Source organism: Heptranchias perlo, chromosome 20, assembly GCF_035084215.1.
Source record: "Heptranchias perlo isolate sHepPer1 chromosome 20, sHepPer1.hap1, whole genome shotgun sequence".
NCBI classification, from domain to species: domain Eukaryota; kingdom Metazoa; phylum Chordata; class Chondrichthyes; order Hexanchiformes; family Hexanchidae; genus Heptranchias; species Heptranchias perlo.
Genome location: NC_090344.1, coordinates 32,618,662 through 32,638,778, shown reverse-complemented (window position 1 = coordinate 32,638,778; position 20,117 = coordinate 32,618,662). Strand labels below are relative to the sequence as shown.

Sequence of the window (20,117 nt, the reverse complement as noted above, 5' to 3'; positions counted from 1 at the left end):
TCCTCTCTGTTTGTCTGTGTCTCTCTCTCTCTCTCTCCTCTCTGTTTGTCTGTGTGTCTCTCTCTTTCTCCTCTCTGTCTGTTTGTCTGTGTGTCTCTCTCTCTCTCCTGTCTGTTTGTCTGTGTGTGTCTCTCTCTCTCTCTCCTGTCTGTTTGTCTGTCTCTCTCTCTCTCTCCTCTCCTCTGTCTGTTTGTCTGTGTGTGTGTCTCTCTCTCTCTCTCCTCTCTGTTTGTGTGTGTGCCTCTCTCTCTCTCCTGTCTGTTTGTCTGTCTGTGTCTCTCTCTCTCTCTCCTCTCTGTTTGTCTGTGTGTGTCTCTCTCTCTCTCCTCTCTGTCTGTCTGTGTCTCTCTCTCTCTATCTCTGTTTGTCTGTGTGTGTGTCTCTCTCTCTCTCTCTCCTCTCTGTTTGTCTGTGTGTCTCTCTCTCTCCTCTCTGTTTGTCTGTGCCTCTCTCTCCTCTCTGTCTCTCTGTCTCTCCTCTGTCTGTTTGTCTGTGTCTCTCTCTCTCTCTCCTCTCTGTCTGTTTGTCTGTGTCTCTCTCTCTCTCTCTCTCTCCTCTCTGTCTGTTTGTCTGTGTCTCTCTCTCTCTCTCTCTCCTCTCTGTCTGTTTGTCTGTGTGTGTCTCTCTCTCTCTCCTGTCTGTTTGTCTGTCTGTGTGTCTCTCTCTCTCTCTCCTCTCTGTGTGTGTGTGTGTCTCTCTCTCTCTCTCTCCTCTCTGTCTGTCTGTGTGTCTCTCTCTCTCTCTTCTCTGTTTGTCTGTGTCTCTCTCTCTCTATCTCCTCTCTGTTTGTCTGTGTGTGTGTCTCTCTCTCTCTCTCCTCTCTGTTTGTCTGTGTGTGTCTCTCTCTCTCTCCTCTCTGTCTGTCTGTGTCTCTCTCTCTCTATCTCTGTTTGTCTGTGTGTGTGTCTCTCTCTCTCTCTCTCCTCTCTGTTTGTCTGTGTGTCTCTCTCTCTCCTCTCTGTTTGTCTGTGCCTCTCTCTCCTCTCTGTCTCTCTGTCTCTCCTCTGTCTGTTTGTCTGTGTCTCTCTCTCTCTCTCCTCTCTGTCTGTTTGTCTGTGTCTCTCTCTCTCTCTCTCTCTCCTCTCTGTCTGTTTGTCTGTGTCTCTCTCTCTCTCTCTCTCCTCTCTGTCTGTTTGTCTGTGTGTGTCTCTCTCTCTCTCCTGTCTGTTTGTCTGTCTGTGTGTCTCTCTCTCTCTCTCCTCTCTGTGTGTGTGTGTGTCTCTCTCTCTCTCTCTCCTCTCTGTCTGTCTGTGTGTCTCTCTCTCTCTCTTCTCTGTTTGTCTGTGTCTCTCTCTCTCTATCTCCTCTCTGTTTGTCTGTGTGTGTGTCTCTCTCTCTCTCTCCTCTCTGTTTGTCTGTGTGTCTCTCTCTCTCTCTCCTCTGTCTGTTTGTCTGTGTCTCTCTCTCTCTCTCCTCTGTCTGTTTGTCTCTCTCTCTCTCCTCTCCTCTCTGTCTGTTTGTCTGTGTGTGTCTCTCTCTCTCTCCTGTCTGTTTGTCTGTCTCTCTCTCTCTCTCCTCTCCTCTCTGTCTGTCTGTCTGTCTCTCTCTCTCTCTCTCCTCTCTGTTTGTCTGTGTGTGTCTCTCTCTCTCTCCTCTCTGTCTGTCTGTGTCTCTCTCTCTCTATCTCTGTTTGTCTGTGTGTGTGTGTCTCTCTCTCTCTCTCCTCTCTGTTTGTCTGTGTCTCTCTCTCTCTCCTCTCTGTTTGTCTGTGTCTCTCTCTCTCTATCTCTGTTTGTCTGTGTGTGTGTCTCTCTCTCTCTCTCTCCTCTCTGTTTGTCTGTGTCTCTCTCTCTCTCTCTCCTCTCTGTTTGTCTGTGTCTCTCTCTCTCTCTCCTCTCTGTTTGTCTGTGTCTCTCTCTCTCTCTCTCCTCTCTGTTTGTCTGTGTGTCTCTCTCTCTCTCTCTCTCCTCTCTGTTTGTCTGTGTGTCTCTCTCTCTCTCTCTCTCTCCTCTCTGTTTGTCTGTGTCTCTCTCTCTATCTCTGTTTGTCTGTGTGTGTGTCTCTCTCTCTCTCCTCTCTGTTTGTCTGTGTGTCTCTCTCTCTCCTCTCTGTTTGTCTGTGTCTCTCTCTCTCTCCTCTCTGTTTGTCTGTGTCTCTCTCTCTCTCTCCTCTCTGTTTGTCTGTGTCTCTCTCTCTCTCTCTCTCTCCTGTCTGTTTGTCTGTGTCTCTCTCTCTCTCTCTCTCTTATCTCTGTTTGTCTGTGTCTCTCTCTCTCTCTCTCCTCTCTGTTTGTCTGTGTGTGTCTCTCTCTCTCTCTCTCCTCTCTGTTTGTCTGTGTCTCTCTCTCTCTATCTCTGTTTGTCTGTGTGTGTGTCTCTCTCTCTCTCTCTCCTCTCTGTTTGTCTGTGTGTCTCTCTCTCTCCTCTCTGTTTGTCTGTGTGTCTCTCTCTCTCCTCTCTGTTTGTCTGTGTCTCTCTCTCTCTCCTCTCTGTTTGTCTGTGTCTCTCTCTCTCTATCTCTGTTTGTCTGTGTGTGTGTCTCTCTCTCTCTCTCTCCTCTCTGTTTGTCTGTGTGTCTCTCTCTCTCCTCTCTGTTTGTCTGTGTCTCTCTCTCTCTCTCTCCTCTCTGTTTGTCTGTGTCTCTCTCTCTCTCTCTCCTCTCTGTTTGTCTGTGTCTCTCTCTCTCTCTCTCCTCTCTGTTTGTCTGTGTCTCTCTCTCTCTCTCTCCTCTCTGTTTGTCTGTGTCTCTCTCTCTCTCTCTCCTCTCTGTTTGTCTGTGTGTCTCTCTCTCTCTCTATCTCTGTTTGTCTGTGTGTGTGTCTCTCTCTCTCTCTCTCCTCTCTGTTTGTCTGTGTGTCTCTCTCTCTCCTCTCTGTTTGTCTGTGTGTGTCTCTCTCTCTCTCTCTCCTCTCTGTTTGTCTGTGTCTCTCTCTCTCTCTCTCCTCTCTGTTTGTCTGTGTCTCTCTCTCTCTCTCTCCTCTCTGTTTGTCTGTGTGTCTCTCTCTCTCCTCTCTGTTTGTCTGTGTCTCTCTCTCTCCTCTCTGTTTGTCTGTGTCTCTCTCTCTCTCTCCTCTCTGTTTGTCTGTCTCTCTCTCTCTCTCTCTCCTCTCTGTCTGTTTGTCTCTCTCTCTCTCCTCTCTCTCTCCTCTCTGTCTGTTTGTCTGTGTCTCTCTCTCTCTCCTCTCTGTCTGTTTGTCTGTGTCTCTCTCTCTCTCCTCTCTGTCTGTTTGTCTGTGTGTCTCTCTCTCTCTCTCCTCTCTGTCTGTTTGTCTGTGTGTGTGTCTCTCTCTCTCCTGTCTGTTTGTCTGTGTGTCTCTCTCTCTCTCTCTCTCTCCTCTCTGTCTGTCTGTGTGTCTCTCTCTCTCTCTTCTCTGTTTGTCTGTCTCTCTCTCCTCTCTGTTTGTCTGTGTCTCTCTCTCTCTCTCTCCTCTCTGTTTGTCTGTGTGTCTCTCTCTTTCTCCTCTCTGTCTGTTTGTCTGTGTGTCTCTCTCTCTCTCCTGTCTGTTTGTCTGTGTGTGTCTCTCTCTCTCTCTCCTGTCTGTTTGTCTGTCTCTCTCTCTCTCTCCTCTCCTCTGTCTGTTTGTCTGTGTGTGTGTCTCTCTCTCTCTCTCCTCTCTGTTTGTGTGTGTGCCTCTCTCTCTCTCCTGTCTGTTTGTCTGTCTGTGTCTCTCTCTCTCTCTCCTCTCTGTTTGTCTGTGTGTGTCTCTCTCTCTCTCCTCTCTGTCTGTCTGTGTCTCTCTCTCTCTATCTCTGTTTGTCTGTGTGTGTGTCTCTCTCTCTCTCTCTCCTCTCTGTTTGTCTGTGTGTCTCTCTCTCTCCTCTCTGTTTGTCTGTGCCTCTCTCTCCTCTCTGTCTCTCTGTCTCTCCTCTGTCTGTTTGTCTGTGTCTCTCTCTCTCTCTCCTCTCTGTCTGTTTGTCTGTGTCTCTCTCTCTCTCTCTCTCTCCTCTCTGTCTGTTTGTCTGTGTGTGTCTCTCTCTCTCTCCTGTCTGTTTGTCTGTCTGTGTGTCTCTCTCTCTCTCTCCTCTCTGTGTGTGTGTGTGTCTCTCTCTCTCTCTCTCCTCTCTGTCTGTCTGTGTGTCTCTCTCTCTCTCTTCTCTGTTTGTCTGTGTCTCTCTCTCTCTATCTCCTCTCTGTTTGTCTGTGTGTGTGTCTCTCTCTCTCTCTCCTCTCTGTTTGTCTGTGTGTCTCTCTCTCTCTCTCCTCTGTCTGTTTGTCTGTGTCTCTCTCTCTCTCTCCTCTGTCTGTTTGTCTCTCTCTCTCTCCTCTCCTCTCTGTCTGTTTGTCTGTGTGTGTCTCTCTCTCTCTCCTGTCTGTTTGTCTGTCTCTCTCTCTCTCTCCTCTCCTCTCTGTCTGTCTGTCTGTCTGTCTCTCTCTCTCTCTCCTCTCTGTTTGTCTGTGTGTGTCTCTCTCTCTCTCCTCTCTGTCTGTCTGTGTCTCTCTCTCTCTATCTCTGTTTGTCTGTGTGAGTGTGTCTCTCTCTCTCTCTCCTCTCTGTTTGTCTGTGTCTCTCTCTCTCTCCTCTCTGTTTGTCTGTGTCTCTCTCTCTCTATCTCTGTTTGTCTGTGTGTGTGTCTCTCTCTCTCTCTCTCCTCTCTGTTTGTCTGTGTCTCTCTCTCTCTCTCTCCTCTCTGTTTGTCTGTGTCTCTCTCTCTCTCTCCTCTCTGTTTGTCTGTGTCTCTCTCTCTCTCTCTCCTCTCTGTTTGTCTGTGTGTCTCTCTCTCTCTCTCTCTCCTCTCTGTTTGTCTGTGTGTCTCTCTCTCTCTCTCTCTCTCCTCTCTGTTTGTCTGTGTCTCTCTCTCTATCTCTGTTTGTCTGTGTGTGTGTCTCTCTCTCTCTCCTCTCTGTTTGTCTGTGTGTCTCTCTCTCTCCTCTCTGTTTGTCTGTGTCTCTCTCTCTCTCCTCTCTGTTTGTCTGTGTCTCTCTCTCTCTCTCCTCTCTGTTTGTCTGTGTCTCTCTCTCTCTCTCTCTCTCCTGTCTGTTTGTCTGTGTCTCTCTCTCTCTCTCTCTCTTATCTCTGTTTGTCTGTGTCTCTCTCTCTCTCTCTCCTCTCTGTTTGTCTGTGTGTGTCTCTCTCTCTCTCTCTCCTCTCTGTTTGTCTGTGTCTCTCTCTCTCTATCTCTGTTTGTCTGTGTGTGTGTCTCTCTCTCTCTCTCTCCTCTCTGTTTGTCTGTGTGTCTCTCTCTCTCCTCTCTGTTTGTCTGTGTGTCTCTCTCTCTCCTCTCTGTTTGTCTGTGTCTCTCTCTCTCTCCTCTCTGTTTGTCTGTGTCTCTCTCTCTCTATCTCTGTTTGTCTGTGTGTGTGTCTCTCTCTCTCTCTCTCCTCTCTGTTTGTCTGTGTGTCTCTCTCTCTCCTCTCTGTTTGTCTGTGTCTCTCTCTCTCTCTCTCCTCTCTGTTTGTCTGTGTCTCTCTCTCTCTCTCTCCTCTCTGTTTGTCTGTGTCTCTCTCTCTCTCTCTCCTCTCTGTTTGTCTGTGTCTCTCTCTCTCTCTCTCCTCTCTGTTTGTCTGTGTCTCTCTCTCTCTCTCTCCTCTCTGTTTGTCTGTGTCTCTCTCTCTCTCTCTCCTCTCTGTTTGTCTGTGTGTCTCTCTCTCTCTCTATCTCTGTTTGTCTGTGTGTGTGTCTCTCTCTCTCTCTCTCCTCTCTGTTTGTCTGTGTGTGTCTCTCTCTCCTCTCTGTTTGTCTGTGTGTGTCTCTCTCTCTCTCTCTCCTCTCTGTTTGTCTGTGTCTCTCTCTCTCTCTCTCCTCTCTGTTTGTCTGTGTCTCTCTCTCTCTCTCTCCTCTCTGTTTGTCTGTGTGTCTCTCTCTCTCCTCTCTGTTTGTCTGTGTCTCTCTCTCTCCTCTCTGTTTGTCTGTGTCTCTCTCTCTCTCTCCTCTCTGTTTGTCTGTGTCTCTCTCTCTCTCTCTTATCTCTGTTTGTCTGTGTCTCTCTCTCTCTCTCCTCTCTGTTTGTCTGTGTGTGTCTCTCTCTCTCTCTATCTCTGTTTGTCTGTGTGTGTGTCTCTCTCTCTCTCTCTCCTCTCTGTTTGTCTGTGTGTCTCTCTCTCTCCTCTCTGTTTGTCTGTGTGTCTCTCTCTCTCCTCTCCTCTCTGTTTGTCAGTGTCTCTCTCTCTCTCTCTCTCCTCTCTGTTTGTCTGTGTCTCTCTCTCTCTCCTCTCTGTTTGTCTGTGTCTCTCTCTCTCTCTCTCTCCTCTCTGTTTGTCTGTGTCTCTCTCTCTCTCCTCTCTGTTTGTCTGTGTCTCTCTCTCTCTCTCTCTCTCTCTCCTCTGTCTGTTTGTCTGTGTCTCTCTCTCTCTCTCTCCTCTCTCTCTCTCCTCTCTGTCTGTTTGTCTGTGTCTCTCTCTCTCTCTCCTCTCTCTCTCTCCTCTCTGTCTGTTTGTCTGTGTCTCTCTCTCTCTCTCTCCTCTCTCTCTCTCCTCTCTGTCTGTTTGTCTGTCTGTATGTCTCTCTCTCTCTCTCTCCTCTCTCTCTCTTTGTGCGGGGTTCAGTATGTGGTTGGATATGCCCCTCTCTGACTCGGGGTTCAGGAGGTGGTTGGACGTGCCCCTCTCTGACTCGGGGTTCAGTATGTGGTTGGATATGCCCCTCTCTGACTCGGGGTTCAGGAGGTGGTTGGACGTGCCCCTCTCTGACTCGGGGTTCAGGAGGTGGTTGGACGTGCCCCTCTCTGACTCGGGGTTCAGGAGGTGGTTGGACGTGCCCCTCTCTGACTCGGGGTTCAGGAGGTGGTTGGACGTGCCCCTCTCTGACTCGGGGTTCAGGAGGTGGTTGGACGTGCCCCTCTCTGACTCGGGGTTCAGTAGGTGGTTAGACGTGCCCCTCTCTGACTCGGGGTTCAGTCTGTGGTTGGACGTGCCCCTCTCTGACTCGGGGTTCAGTATGTGGTTGGACGTGCCCCTCTCTGACTCGGGGTTCAGTCTGTGGTTGGACGTGCCCCTCTCTGACTCGGGGTTCAGTATGTGATTGGACGTGCCCCTCTCTGACTCGGGGTTCAGGAGGTGGTTGGACGTGCCCCTCTCTGACTCGGGGTTCAGTATGTGGTTGGACGTGCCCCTCTCTGACTCGGGGTTCAGGAGGTGGTTGGACGTGCCCCTCTCTGACTCGGGGTTCAGTCTGTGGTTGGACGTGCCCCTCTCTGACTCGGGGTTCAGTCTGTGGTTGGACGTGCCCCTCTCTGACTCGGGGTTCAGTATGTGGTTGGACGTGCCCCTCTCTGACTCGGGGTTCAGTATGTGATTGGACGTGCCCCTCTCTGACTCGGGGTTCAGTATGTGGTTGGACGTGCCCCTCTCTGACTCGGGGTTCAGTCTGTGGTTGGACGTGCCCCTCTCTGACTCGGGGTTCAGTATGTGGTTGGACGTGCCCCTCTCTGACTTGGGGTTCAGTATGTGATTGGACGTGCCCCTCTCTGACTCGGGGTTCAGTATGTGGTTGGACGTGCCCCTCTCTGACTCGGGGTTCAGTCTGTGGTTGGACGTGCCCCTCTCTGACTCGGGGTTCAGTCTGTGGTTGGACGTGCCCCTCTCTGACTCGGGGTTCAGTCTGTGGTTGGACGTGCCCCTCTCTGACTCGGGGTTCAGTATGTGGTTGGACGTGCCCCTCTCTGACTCGGGGTTCAGTATGTGGTTGGACGTGCCCCTCTCTGACTCGGGGTTCAGGAGGTGGTTGGACGAGCCCCTCTCTGACTCGGGGTTCAGTATGTGGTTGGACGTGCCCCTCTCTGACTCGGGGTTCAGTATGTGGTTGGACGTGCCCCTCTCTGACTCGGGGTTCAGTATGTGGTTGGACGTGCCCCTCTCTGACTCGGGGTTCAGGAGGTGGTTGGACGAGCCCCTCTCTGACTCGGGGTTCAGTCTGTGGTTGGACGAGCCCCTCTCTGACTCGGGGTTCAGTCTGTGGTTGGACATGCCCCTCTCTGACTCGGGGTTCAGGAGGTGGTTGGACGTGCCCCTCTCTGACTCTTATTTGCTTGTTTCTCAGGGGCTCCAGACGAGGACCGCAGGCCGCAGGAGCCTCTCTCCCATCTACACCACCCACCCCGCCACCAGGGCGGTCCACTCAGCAGACTCCAGCCCCTTCTCCACTCCCAGCCCCCGGGCGACGGGGGCCCACACTGATGGCTGGGTCTCTCCCAGCTCTGCTGCACTGGGCAGACGGTAAGTGGGAGTGCGTTTAGGCCCTCGCAGTGCGTGTGCAAGAAAGGACAAACTTGCATTTGTATAGCGCCTGTCGTGACGTCCCAAAGCGCTGACAGCCAATCAAGTACTTCTTGAAGTGTAGGTAATGCGGCAGCCAATTTGCGCACAGCAAGATCCAACAAACAGCAATGAGATAATGCCCACATCATCTGTTTTTTTTTTGGTGATGTTGGTTGAGGGATAAATATTGGCCGCAGGGACACCGGGGGTGAACTCCCCCCTGCTCTTCTTCGCAATAGCGGCCGTGGGATCTTTTACATCCACCCGAGAGGGCAGACGGGGGCCTCGGTTTAACGTCTCATCCGAAAGACGGAAACCTCCGACAGTGCAGCACTCCCTCAGTGCTGGGAGTGTCGGCCGAGATTATGTGCTCGAGTCTCTGGAGTGGGACTCGAACCCACGACCTTCTGACTCGGAGGTGAGAGTGCTGCCCACTGGACCACTGCTGATAACTTTCCAACTGCACTCCCCAATGTCGATGAGACGCCCAGGAGGGAGTTTGTGGGAATAAATTTACCCCTGGGACAGTGTGGAGGGAGCTTTACTCTGTATCTAATCCGTGCTGTACCTGCCCTGGGAGTGTTTGATGGGACAGTGTGGAGGGAGCTTCACTCTGTACCTAACCCGTGCTGTACCTGCCCTGGGAGTGTTTGATGGGACAGTGTAGAGGGAGTTTTACTCTGTATCTAACCCGTGCTGTACCTGCCCTGGGAGTGTTTGATGGGACAGTGTAGAGGGAGCTTTACTCTGTATCTAACCCGTGCTGTACCTGCCCTGGGAGTGTTTGATGGGACAGTGTAGAGGGAGCTTTACTCTGTATCTAACCCGTGTTGTACCTGCCTTGGGAGTGTTTGATGGGACAGTGTAGAGGGAGCTTTACTCTGTATCTAACCCGTGCTGTACCTGCCCTGGGAGTGTTTGATGGGACAGTGTAGAGGGAGCTTTACTCTGTATCTAACCCGTGCTGTGCCTGCCCTGGGAGTGTTTGATGGGACAGTGTAGAGGGAGCTTTACTCTGTATCTAACCCGTGTTGTACCTGCCCTGGGAGTGTTTGATGGGACAGTGTAGAGGGAGCTTTACTCTGTATCTAATCCGTGCTGTACCTGCCCTGGGAGTGTTTGACGGGACAGTGTAGAGGGAGCTTTACTCTGTATCTAACCCGTGCTGTACCTGCCCTGGGAGTGTTTGATGGGACAGTGTAGAGGGAGCTTTACTCTGTATCTAACCCGTGCTGTACCTGCCCTGGGAGTGTTTGATGGGACAGTGTAGAGGGAGCTTTACTCTGTATCTAACCCGTGCTGTACCTGCCCTGGGAGTGTTTGATGGGACAGTGTTTGAGGGAATATGTCAGCATCTCTTGCACCTCATCAAATCGCATCACTGTATCTGCAGTGCTGTGGGGCAGATCCCATCCCCCCAGTTTCTATGGAGACTCCAAACTCCACTGCTCCCCCCCCCGACCCCCCCCCAGGCTGACTAGGATCCTACAATCCAACTGCAGGCCCCTCAACTCGTAGGAAAGATTGGAGACCCCAGCCCAGAAATCAAGAGTCACTAGAGAGAGGGTTGAAGCGGGGGGGGGTGGTCTCTGAGGGATTAGGCACCGAACAGGAGGCGGTGGGGCCTGCGGATCAGCGACTGGCTTCTGCCAGGCTGTACCCCCCCCCCCCCCAGTGAGAGTGGGCCGTGGCCCCCTGGCATTGGGCGGCCTGCCTGCCTCTTGAAGCGGCCCCAACACTCTGGGCAGGATCCACCTGTGTACCCGGGGGATTCCAGCCTTGGCAGCCTCTCCGACCGCTCGGGGTCGTGTTAAGTTTGGATACGGAGCTCGTTTCTGCTCGCGGGCAGAGGGAGCGGTGGGGGGTCAGCACCTGGCCGCCTCGGGGGGAGATCGGTGTCCTGCCCTCGTGTCTCCCTGACCTGGCACGTTGTTGTGGGCCTGTTTGACTTGATCACCCCGGGCCCTCTCTGCACCGGAGACTCTCGAGGCTCCTTGGCTTTGGGTAACCCCGTACCCTCGAAGGTGGAATTACCTCTCTGCCCCCTCCCTGTTCCCCCTTGCACCCGCACCGGGCCTTCCCGCCTCTCCCCAAGGCGATGGCGCGCGAGCAGCTTGGGCCCGTAAGTTGTGGCAGCGCCCGGTGGATTCCCCCGCGGGCAATCGGGGTGGGGTAGCTGGTCGTCATGGGAACGGAGGGGCCTAGTTGGCCTCTTTTCTCAAGCAGGCGATCTCCCTCGCACTAGGCCGGCTGGTCTGGTCCGGAGGAGGAGGAGGACGTGGCCCGGTCGCCGACAGCCCGGGGACATAGATACCGTGACCAGGTTCAGAGCGGGAACGGGCCGGGTGCCAGTCAGGACGCCATGTCGTGTGAAGGCCGAACGCCAGCTGTGGAGTTAGAGAGAGGCTGGCGTGGGTCCCTCGGGCCTGGGCTGCACGACAGGCCAGGAAGACTGCTCAGAGCTGGCCGACCTCTGCGCTCCTCCAATTCTGGCCTCTTGCCCATCCCCGATTTTCTTCGCCCCACCATTGGCGGCCGTGCCTTCAGCCGCCTGGGCCCTAAGCTCTGGAATTCCCTCCCGAAACCTCTCCGCCTCTCTCTCTCCTCCTTTTAAGACGCTCCTTAAAACCTACCTCTTTGACCAAGCTTTTGGTCACCTGTCCTAATATCTCCTTATGTGGCTCGGTGTCAAATTTTGTTTGATAATCGCTCCTGTGAAGCGCCTTGGGACGTTAAAAGGGCTATATGAATGCAAGCGAGACTGAAGGGCCATCTCCTGTGGATTTTTGTAAAATTGTTTCTCCCTCCCCTGTGGCTCTGGGAGTTGTTCCTGTACTTCTGGTTCTGTGGTATGTGTGTGGGTATGACCCGTGTATATTTTGCACCTCTGCTTCAGTTCCCGTGTATATTTTGCCCCTCCCCCCCCCCCCCCCCCCCCTTCAGTCGCCCGTGTACATTTTGCCCCTCCCCCCTTCAGTCGCCCGTGTATATCTTGCCCCTCCTCCCTTCAGTTGCCCGTGTATATTTTGCCCCTCCCCCCCCTTCAGTTGCCCGTGTATATTTTGCCCCTCCCCCCTTCAGTTGCCCGTGTATATTTTGCCCCTCCCCCCCCCTTCAGTTGCCCGTGTATATTTTGCCCCTCCCCCCTTCAGTTGCCCGTGTATATTTTACCCCTCCCCCCTTCAGTTCCCCGTGTATATCTTGCCCCTCCCCTTCAGTCGCCCGTGTATATTTTACCCCTCCCCCCTTCAGTCGCCCGTGTATATTTCCCCCCCCTTCAGTTGCCCGTGTATATCTTGCCCCCCCCTTCAGTTGCCCGTGTATATTTTACCCCTCCCCCCTTCAGTCGCCCGTGTATATTTCCCCCCCTTTCAGTTGCCCGTGTATATCTTGCCCCCCCCTTCAGTTGCCCGTGTATATCTTGCCCCTCCTCCCTTCAGTTGCCCGTGTATATTTTGCCCCTCCCCCCTTCAGTCGCCCGTGTATATTTTGCCCCTCCTCCCTTCAGTCGCCCGTGTATATTTTGCCCCTCCCCCTTCAGTTGCCCGTGTATATTTTGCCCCTCCCCCCTTCAGTCGCCCGTGTATATTTTGCCCCTCCCCCTTCAGTTGCCCGTGTATATTTTACCCCTCCTCCCTTCAGTCGCCCGTGTATATTTTGCCCCTCCCCCTTCAGTTGCCCGTGTATATTTTGCCCCTCCCCCTTCAGTCGCCCGTGTATATTTTGCCCCCCCCCCCTTCAGTTGCCCGTGTATACTTCCCCCCCCCTTCAGTTGCCCGTGTATATTTTGCCCCTCCCCCTTCAGTCGCCCGTGTATATTTTGCCCCTCCCCCTTCAGTTGCCCGTGTATATTTCCCCCCCCTTCAGTTGCCCGTGTATATTTTGCCCCTCCCCCTTCAGTCGCCCGTGTATATTTTGCCCCTCCCTCCTTCAGTTGCCCGTGTATATTTTGCCCCTCCCCCCTTCAGTTCCCCGTGTATATTTTGCCCCTCCCTCCTTCAGTCGCCCGTGTATATTTTGCCCCTCCCCCCTTCAGTCGCCCGTGTATATTTTGCCCCTCCCCCCTTCAGTCGCCCGTGTATATTTTACCCCTCCCCCCTTCAGTCGCCCGTGTATATTTTGCCCCTCCCCCCTTCAGTCGCCCGTGTATATTTTGCCCCTCCCCCCTTCAGTCGCCCGTGTATATTTTGCCCCTCCTCCCTTCAGTCGCCCGTGTATATTTTGCCCCTCCTGCCTTCAGTCGCCCGTGTATATTTTGCCCCTCCTCCCTTCAGTCGCCCGTGTATATTTTGCCCCTCCTCCCTTCAGTCGCCCGTGTATATTTTGCCCCTCCTGCCTTCAGTCGCCCGTGTATATTTTACCCCTCCTCCCTTCAGTCGCCCGTGTATATTTTGCCCCTCCTCCCTTCAGTCGCCCGTATATATTTTGCCCTCCTCCCTTCAGTTGCCCGTGTATATTTTGCCCCTCCTCCCTTCAGTTGCCCGTGTATATTTTGCCCCTCCTCCCTTCAGTTGCCCGTGTATATTTTGCCCCTCCTCCCTTCAGTTGCCCGTGTATATTTTGCCCCTCCTCCCTTCAGTTGCCCGTGTATATTTTGCCCCTCCCCCCTTCAGTTGCCCGTGTATATTTTGCCCCTCCCCCCTTCAGTTCCCCGTGTACATTTTGCCCCTCCCCCTTCAGTCGCCCGTGTATATTTTGCCCCTCCTCCCTTCAGTCGCCCGTGTATATTTTGCCCCTCCCCCCTTCAGTTGCCCGTGTATATTTTGCCCCTCCCCCCTTCAGTTGCCCGTGTATATTTTGCCCCTCCCTCCTTCAGTTGCCCGTGTATATTTTGCCCCTCCCCCCTTCAGTTGCCCGTGTATATTTTGCCCCTCCCTCCTTCAGTCGCCCGTGTATATTTTGCCCCTCCCCCCTTCAGTCGCCCGTGTATATTTTGCCCCTCCCCCCTTCAGTCGCCCGTGTATATTTTGCCCCTCCCCCCTTCAGTCGCCCGTGTATATTTTGCCCCTCCCCCCTTCAGTCGCCCGTGTATATTTTGCCCCTCCTCCCTTCAGTTGCCCGTGTATATTTTGCCCCTCCTGCCTTCAGTCGCCCGTGTATATCTTGCCCCTCCCCCCTTCAGTCGCCCGTGTATATTTTACCCCTCCTCCCTTCAGTCGCCCGTGTATATTTTGCCCCTCCTCCCTTCAGTCGCCCGTGTATATTTTGCCCCTCCTCCCTTCAGTTGCCCGTGTATATTTTGCCCCTCCTCCCTTCAGTTGCCCGTGTATATTTTGCCCCTCCTCCCTTCAGTTGCCCGTGTATATTTTGCCCCTCCCCCCTTCAGTTGCCCGTGTATATTTTGCCCCTCCTCCCTTCAGTTGCCCGTGTATATTTTGCCCCTCCCCCCTTCAGTTGCCCGTGTATATTTTGCCCCTCCTCCCTTCAGTTGCCCGTGTATATTTTGCCCCTCCCCCCTTCAGTTGCCCGTGTATATTTTGCCCCTCCCCCCTTCAGTTGCCCGTGTATATTTTGCCCCTCCCCCCTTCAGTCGCCCGTGTATATTTTGCCCCTCCCCCCTTCAGTCGCCCGTGTATATTTTGCCCCTCCCTCCTTCAGTTGCCCGTGTATATTTTGCCCCTCCCCCCTTCAGTCGCCCGTGTATATTTTGCCCCTCCCCCCTTCAGTAGCCCGTGTATATTTTGCCCCTCCCCCCTTCAGTCGCCCGTGTATATTTTGCCCCTCCCCCCTTCAGTCGCCCGTGTATATTTTGCCCCTCCCCCCTTCAGTTGCCCGTGTATATTTTGCCCCTCCTCCCTTCAGTTGCCCGTGTATATTTTGCCCCTCCCTCCTTCAGTTGCCCGTGTATATTTTGCCCCTCCTCCCTTCAGTTGCCCGTGTATATTTTGCCCCTCCCTCCTTCAGTTGCCCGTGTATATTTTGCCCCTCCTCCCTTCAGTCCCCCGTGTATATTTTGCCCCTCCCCCCTTCAGTCGCCCGTGTATATTTTGCCCCTCCCCCCTTCAGTACCCCGTGTATATTTTGCCCCTCCTCCCTTCAGTCGCCCGTGTATATTTTGCCCCTCCCCCCTTCAGTCGCCCGTGTATATTTTGCCCCTCCTCCCTTCAGTTGCCCGTGTATATTTTGCCCCTCCCTCCTTCAGTCGCCCGTGTATATTTTACCCCCCCAGTTCTCCATGTGCCCCCAGAGGTTCTGACGGGCTCCCCGAGAATCGAATGGACAGGGAATCGGAGGTGTACAAGATGATCCAGGAGAACCGGGCATCGAGAGAGCCCCCCCGACAATCCACCCGTTTCCGACTACTGCAGGAGGCGCTGGAGACGGACCAGGAAGGTGAGGCTCGGAGACCCGCCTTGGGGAGCGGGGCCCGTGGATGGGTGAGGGGAGACCGCGGTGGAGGGAGAGGGGATGTCGGCGGGAGAAGGCAAACACTGTCGTGGGTGAGGGTGGAGGGACGCAGAGAGGGAGTCGGGGGCAATGGTGAAGAGGAGGAGGAGGAGGAGGAGGAGGGTGGGGGTGGGGGGCCAGTGGGAGAGCGGTGAGGGTTATGGGGAGGGGCGGACCGGGCGAAGCGGGGGAGGGGCTGCCGCGAGCGGAGGGAGGGGCCGTGGGGAAGCGGGGGAGGGGCTGCCGCGAGCGGAGGGAGGGGCCGTGGGGAAGCGGGGGAGGGGCTGCCGTTAGCGGAGGGAGGGGCCGTGGGGAAGCGGGGGAGGGGCTGCCGTGAGCGGAGGGAGGGGCCGTGGGGAAGCGGGGGAGGGGCCGTGGGGAAGCGGGGGAGGGGCTGTCGCGAGCGGAGGGAGGGGCCGTGGGGAAGCGGGGGAGGGGCTGCCGCGAGCGGAGGGAGGGGCCGTGGGGAAGCGGGGGAGGGGCTGCCGCGAGCGGAGGGAGGGGCCGTGGGGAAGCGGGGGAGGGGCTGCCGCGAGCGGAGGGAGGGGCCGTGGGGAAGCGGGGGAGGGGCCGTGGGGAAGCGGGGGAGGGGCTGCCGCGAGCGGAGGGAGGGGCCGTGGGGAAGCGGTGGAAGGGCCGTGGGGAAGCAGGGGAGGGGCTGTCGCGAGCGGAGGGAGGGGAGGGGGCGTGGGAAGGCGGGGGGGGAGGGGCTGTCGCGAGAGGAGCCGGGGGAGGGGTTGTCGGGGGAGCGGTGAGGGATGTATGTGGACTGGGGGAGAGGGGCGGGGGGCTGTCGGGGGGGCGGGGCTGTCGGGGGGGGTGGGGGGAGGGGCGGGCCCGACCGGCCGGCCAGCCTGACTTTCTCCTTTCCTTTCTCCCAGGGGCAGCAGTGCGGTTTCCGGGACTCTCTCCCTCGGCCCCAGTCACCAGGGTTTCCAAGTATTACGTGTGTGAGAGGTGTGGGTCCAGCATCGTGTGAGTCCCTGTCGCCCGGGTTCCGGGGGGGGGGGAGGGGGGAGAGGAGGGTGGGGGGAGAGGCACAGGTCGGAGGTTAACCCTTCCAGGGGCCCGGCAGCCGATCCCACGTCAAAGTCCGAGAGTTGAGTTGTGGTTGGAGTCCCGGGAAGGGGGCTAACCCGGGGTTTGAAGGAGTTTGTCCCATTGGGATTTAGTTGGGAATTCTCACCTTTTTCTTATAACCAGACCAGGTGTTGGGAGGATGTGTATGGAGAGAGAGTGGGTGTTGGCTGGGCGGGTCGGTAATGGGTCCTGGAACCAGATTGAGGCCTGTCTTTTATCACGAGACGCATCCTGAGCTAACTTGAAGCACTGTGAGAAAGCAAGATCTCCCCACTGCCCCACTCTCTCCCCATCGCCCTGTATCAATCCCAAACTAATCCCACTGCCCCACTCTCTCCCCATAGCCCTGTATCAATCCCAAACTAATCCCACTGCCCCGCTCTCTCCCCATAGCCCTGTATCAATCCCAAACTAATCCCACTGCCCCACTCTCTCCCCATAGCCCTGTATCAATCCCAAACTAATCCCACTGCCCCACTCTCTCCCCATAGCCCTGTATCAATCCCAAACTAATCCCACTGCCCCACTCTCTCCCCATAGCCCTGTATCAATCCCAAACTAATCCCACTGCCCTGCTCTCTCCCCATAGCCCTGTATCAATCCCAAACTAATCCCACTGCCCCACTCTCTCCCCATTGCCCTGTATCAATCCTAAACTAATCCCACTGCCCCACTCTCTCCCTATAGCCCTGTATCAATCCCAAACTAATCCCACTGCCCCTCTCTCCCTATAGCCCAGTATCAATCCCAAACTAATCCCACTGCCCCACTCTCTCCCCATAGCCCAGTATCAATCCCAAACTAATCCCACTGCCCCACTCTCTCCCCATAGCCCTGTATCAATCCCAAACTAATCCCATGGCCCCGCTCTCTCCCCATAGCCCTGAATCAATCCCAAACTAATCCCACTGCCCCACTCTCTCCTCATAGCCCTGTATCAATCTAAAACTAATCCCACTGCCCCACTCTCTCCCCATCGCCCTGTATCAATCCCAAACTAATCCCACTGCCCCACTCTCTCCCCATAGCCCTGTATCAATCCCAAACTAATCCCACTGCCCCACTCTCTCCCCATTGCCCTGTATCAATCCCAAACTAATCCCACTGCCCCACTCTCTCCCCATAACCCTGTATCAATCCCAAACTAATCCCACTGCCCCACTCTCTCCCCATCGCCCTGTATCAATCCCAAACTAATCCCACTGCCCCACTCTCTCCCCATTGCCCTGTATCAATCCCAAACTAATCCCACTGCCCCACTCTCTCCCCATCGCCCTGTATCAATCCCAAACTAATCCCACTGCCCCACTCTCTCCCCATAGCCCTGTATCAATCCCAAACTAATCCCACTGCCTCACTCTCTCCCCATAGCCCTGTATCAATCCTAAACTAATCCCACTGCCCCGCTCTCTCCCCATAGCCCTGTATCAATCCCAAACTAATCCCACTGCCCCGCTCTCTCCCCATAGCCCTGTATCAATCCCAAACTAATCCCACTGCCCCACTCTCTCCCCATCGCCCTGTATCAATCCCAAACTAATCCCACTGCCCCGCTCTCTCCCCATAGCCCTGTATCAATCCCAAACTAATCCCACTGCCCCACTCTCTCCCCATAGCCCTGTATCAATCCTAAACTAATCCCACTGCCCCGCTCTCTCCCCATAGCCCTGTATCAATCCCAAACTAATCCCACTGCCCCACTCTCTCCCCATAGCCCTGTATCAATCCCAAACTAATCCCACTGCCCCACTCTCTCCCCATAGCCCTGTATCAATCCCAAACTAATCCCACTGCCCCACTCTCTCCCCATAGCCCTGTATCAATCCCAAACTAATCCCACTGCCCCACTCTCTCCCCATAACCCTGTATCAATCCCAAACTAATCCCACTGCCCCACTCTCTCCCCATAACCCTGTATCAATCCCAAACTAATCCCACTGCCCCACTCTCTCCCCATAGCCCTGTATCAATCCCAAACTAATCCCACTGCCCCACTCTCTCCCCATAGCCCTGTATCAATCCCAAACTAATCCCACTGCCCCACTCTCTCCCCATTGCCCTGTATCAATCCCAAACTAATCCCACTGCCCCACTCTCTCCCCATAGCCCTGTATCAATCCCAAACTAATCCCACTGCCCCACTCTCTCCCCATAGCCCTGTATCAATCCTAAATTAATCCCACTGCCCTGCTCTCTCACCATAGCCCTGTATCAATCCTAAACTAATCCCACTGCCCCACTCTCTCCCCATCGCCCTGTATCAATCCCAAACTAATCCCACTGCCCCACTCTCTCCCCATAGCCCTGTATCAATCCCAAACTAATCCCACTGCCCCGCTCTCTCCCCATAGCCCTGTATCAATCCCAAACTAATCCCACTGCCCCACTCTCTCCCCATAGCCCTGTATCAATCCCAAACTAATCCCACTGCCCCGCTCTCTCCCCATAGCCCAGTATCAATCCCAAACTAATCCCACTGCCCCACTCTCTCCCCATAGCCCTGTATCAATCCCAAACTAATCCCACTGCCCCACTCTCTCCCCATAGCCCTGTATCAATCCCAAACTAATCCCACTGCCCCACTCTCTCCCCATAGCCCTGTATCAATCCCAAACTAATCCCACTGCCCCACTCTCTCCTCATAGCCCTGTATCAATCCCAAACTAATCCCACTGCCCCACTCTCTCCCCATAGCCCTGTATCAATCCCAAACTAATCCCACTGCCCCGCTCTCTCCCCATAGCCCAGTATCAATCCCAAACTAATCCCACTGCCCCACTCTCTCCCCATAGCCCTGTATCAATCCCAAACTAATCCCACTGCCCCACTCTCTCCCCATAGCCCTGTATCAATCCCAAACTAATCCCACTGCCCCACTCTCTCCCCATAGCCCTGTATCAATCCCAAACTAATCCCACTGCCCCGCTCTCTCCCCATAGCCCAGTATCAATCCCAAACTAATCCCACTGCCCCGCTCTCTCCCCATAGCCCTGTATCAATCCCAAACTAATCCCACTGCCCCACTCTCTCCCCATAGCCCTGTATCAATCCCAAACTAATCCCACTGCCCCACTCTCTCCCCATAGCCCTGTATCAATCCCAAACTAATCCCACTGCCCCGCTCTCTCCCCATAGCCCTGTATCAATCCCAAACTAATCCCACTGCCCCGCTCTCTCCCCATAGCCCTGTATCAATCCCAAACTAATCCCACTGCCCCACTCTCTCCCCATAGCCCTGCATCAATCCCAAACTAATCCCACTGCCCCACTCTCTCCCCATAGCCCTGCATCAATCCCAAACTAATCCCACTGCCCCACTCTCTCCCCATAGCCCTGTATCAATCCCAAACTAATCCCACTGCCCCACTCTCTCCCCATAGCCCTGTATCAATCCCAAACTAATCCCACTGCCCCTCTCTCTCCCCATAGCCCTGTATCAATCCCAAACTAATCCCACTGCCCCACTCTCTCCCCATAGCCCTGTATCAATCCCAAACTAATCCCACTGCCCCTCTCTCTCCCCATAGCCCTGTTTCAATCCCAAACTAATCCCACTGCCCCACTCTCTCCCCATAGCCCTGTATCAATCCCAAACTAATCCCACTGCCCCACTCTCTCCCCATAGCCCTGTATCAATCCTAAACTAATCCCACTGCCCCGCTCTCTCCCCATAGCCCTGTATCAATCCTAAACTAATCCCACTGCCCCACTCTCTCCCCATTCTGTGCTCCAACAACCCTCTGAGTAAAGAAATCTCTCCTCACCTCTCTCCTCGCTCTTGTGGACAATTTGAAATCGATGACCCCTCCTCACTGACTCCCCAACCAGAGGAAAGACCCTGTCCCTAATCCCTCGATCCAGCTCACTGGGGTGGAGTCTGAGCCTGCATCGCGGGCTGGCGTCCCGCGACCGAGGGGAGGGGATTAGCTGCTCACGCCCCCTCACGCTCCTGTTTTTTGTCTCTCCCGGCCCAGGGCGGACGCGGTGAAGATTTGGGACGGTTGCTACCGGCACCGTGACTGTTATGCCTGCGCCGACTGCGGCCTGAACCTGGGCATGAGAGGCCACTTCTGGGCCGGGGGCCAGATGTACTGCGAGAAGCACGCACAGGAGCGGTTCCAAGCCGCCGAGGGCAGCTCGTGACACCGGGGACCGTTTACCTGCCCGACCGCTGGGGGACTGAGGCCTTTCGGGCAGTTTCGAGCCTGACTTTGGCAACTTGGAGACTCCCCAACTACAATACAGAAAACCCCCTTGTAAAATATCAGATGATTTAATAAAGGAATGATGGCAGTTTGTGGATTAGTCGATAATCTTGCGGCCTAGCGACAGGTCGAGGCCTGGGTGTTGGCCGAATTCTCGGCCTGCCTGGGTGTTGGCCGAATTCTCGGCCCTGCGACATGCCGAGGCCCGGGTGTTGGCCGAATTCTCGGCCTGCCTGGGTGTTGGCCGAATTCTCGGCCCTGCGACATGCCGAGGCCCGGGTGTTGGCCGAATTCTCGGCCTGCCTGGGTGTT

The 20,117-nt window shown here is 54.9% G+C and overlaps 1 protein-coding gene across 2 annotated transcripts in view; it reads left to right on the top strand.

The window, feature by feature from the left end:
• The window catches only part of LOC137335686 (PDZ and LIM domain protein 2-like), a 24,159-nt gene extending 4,266 nt beyond the window's left edge, over positions 1-19,893 (top strand). Inside the window, exons 2-5 of one of the 2 annotated variants that reach the window (XM_068000979.1) lie at positions 7,916-8,091; positions 14,321-14,466; positions 15,402-15,495; positions 19,575-19,893. In XM_068000979.1, the coding sequence (XP_067857080.1) occupies positions 7,916-8,091; positions 14,321-14,466; positions 15,402-15,495; positions 19,575-19,743 (585 nt within the window). In that variant the 3' untranslated portion in view covers positions 19,744-19,893. Of the gene's footprint in view, positions 1-7,915; positions 8,092-14,302; positions 14,467-15,401; positions 15,496-19,574 lie in introns of both variants that reach the window. The other variant, XM_068000978.1, reaches the window with a different exon arrangement.
• Positions 19,894-20,117: the final 224 nt, after the last annotated feature.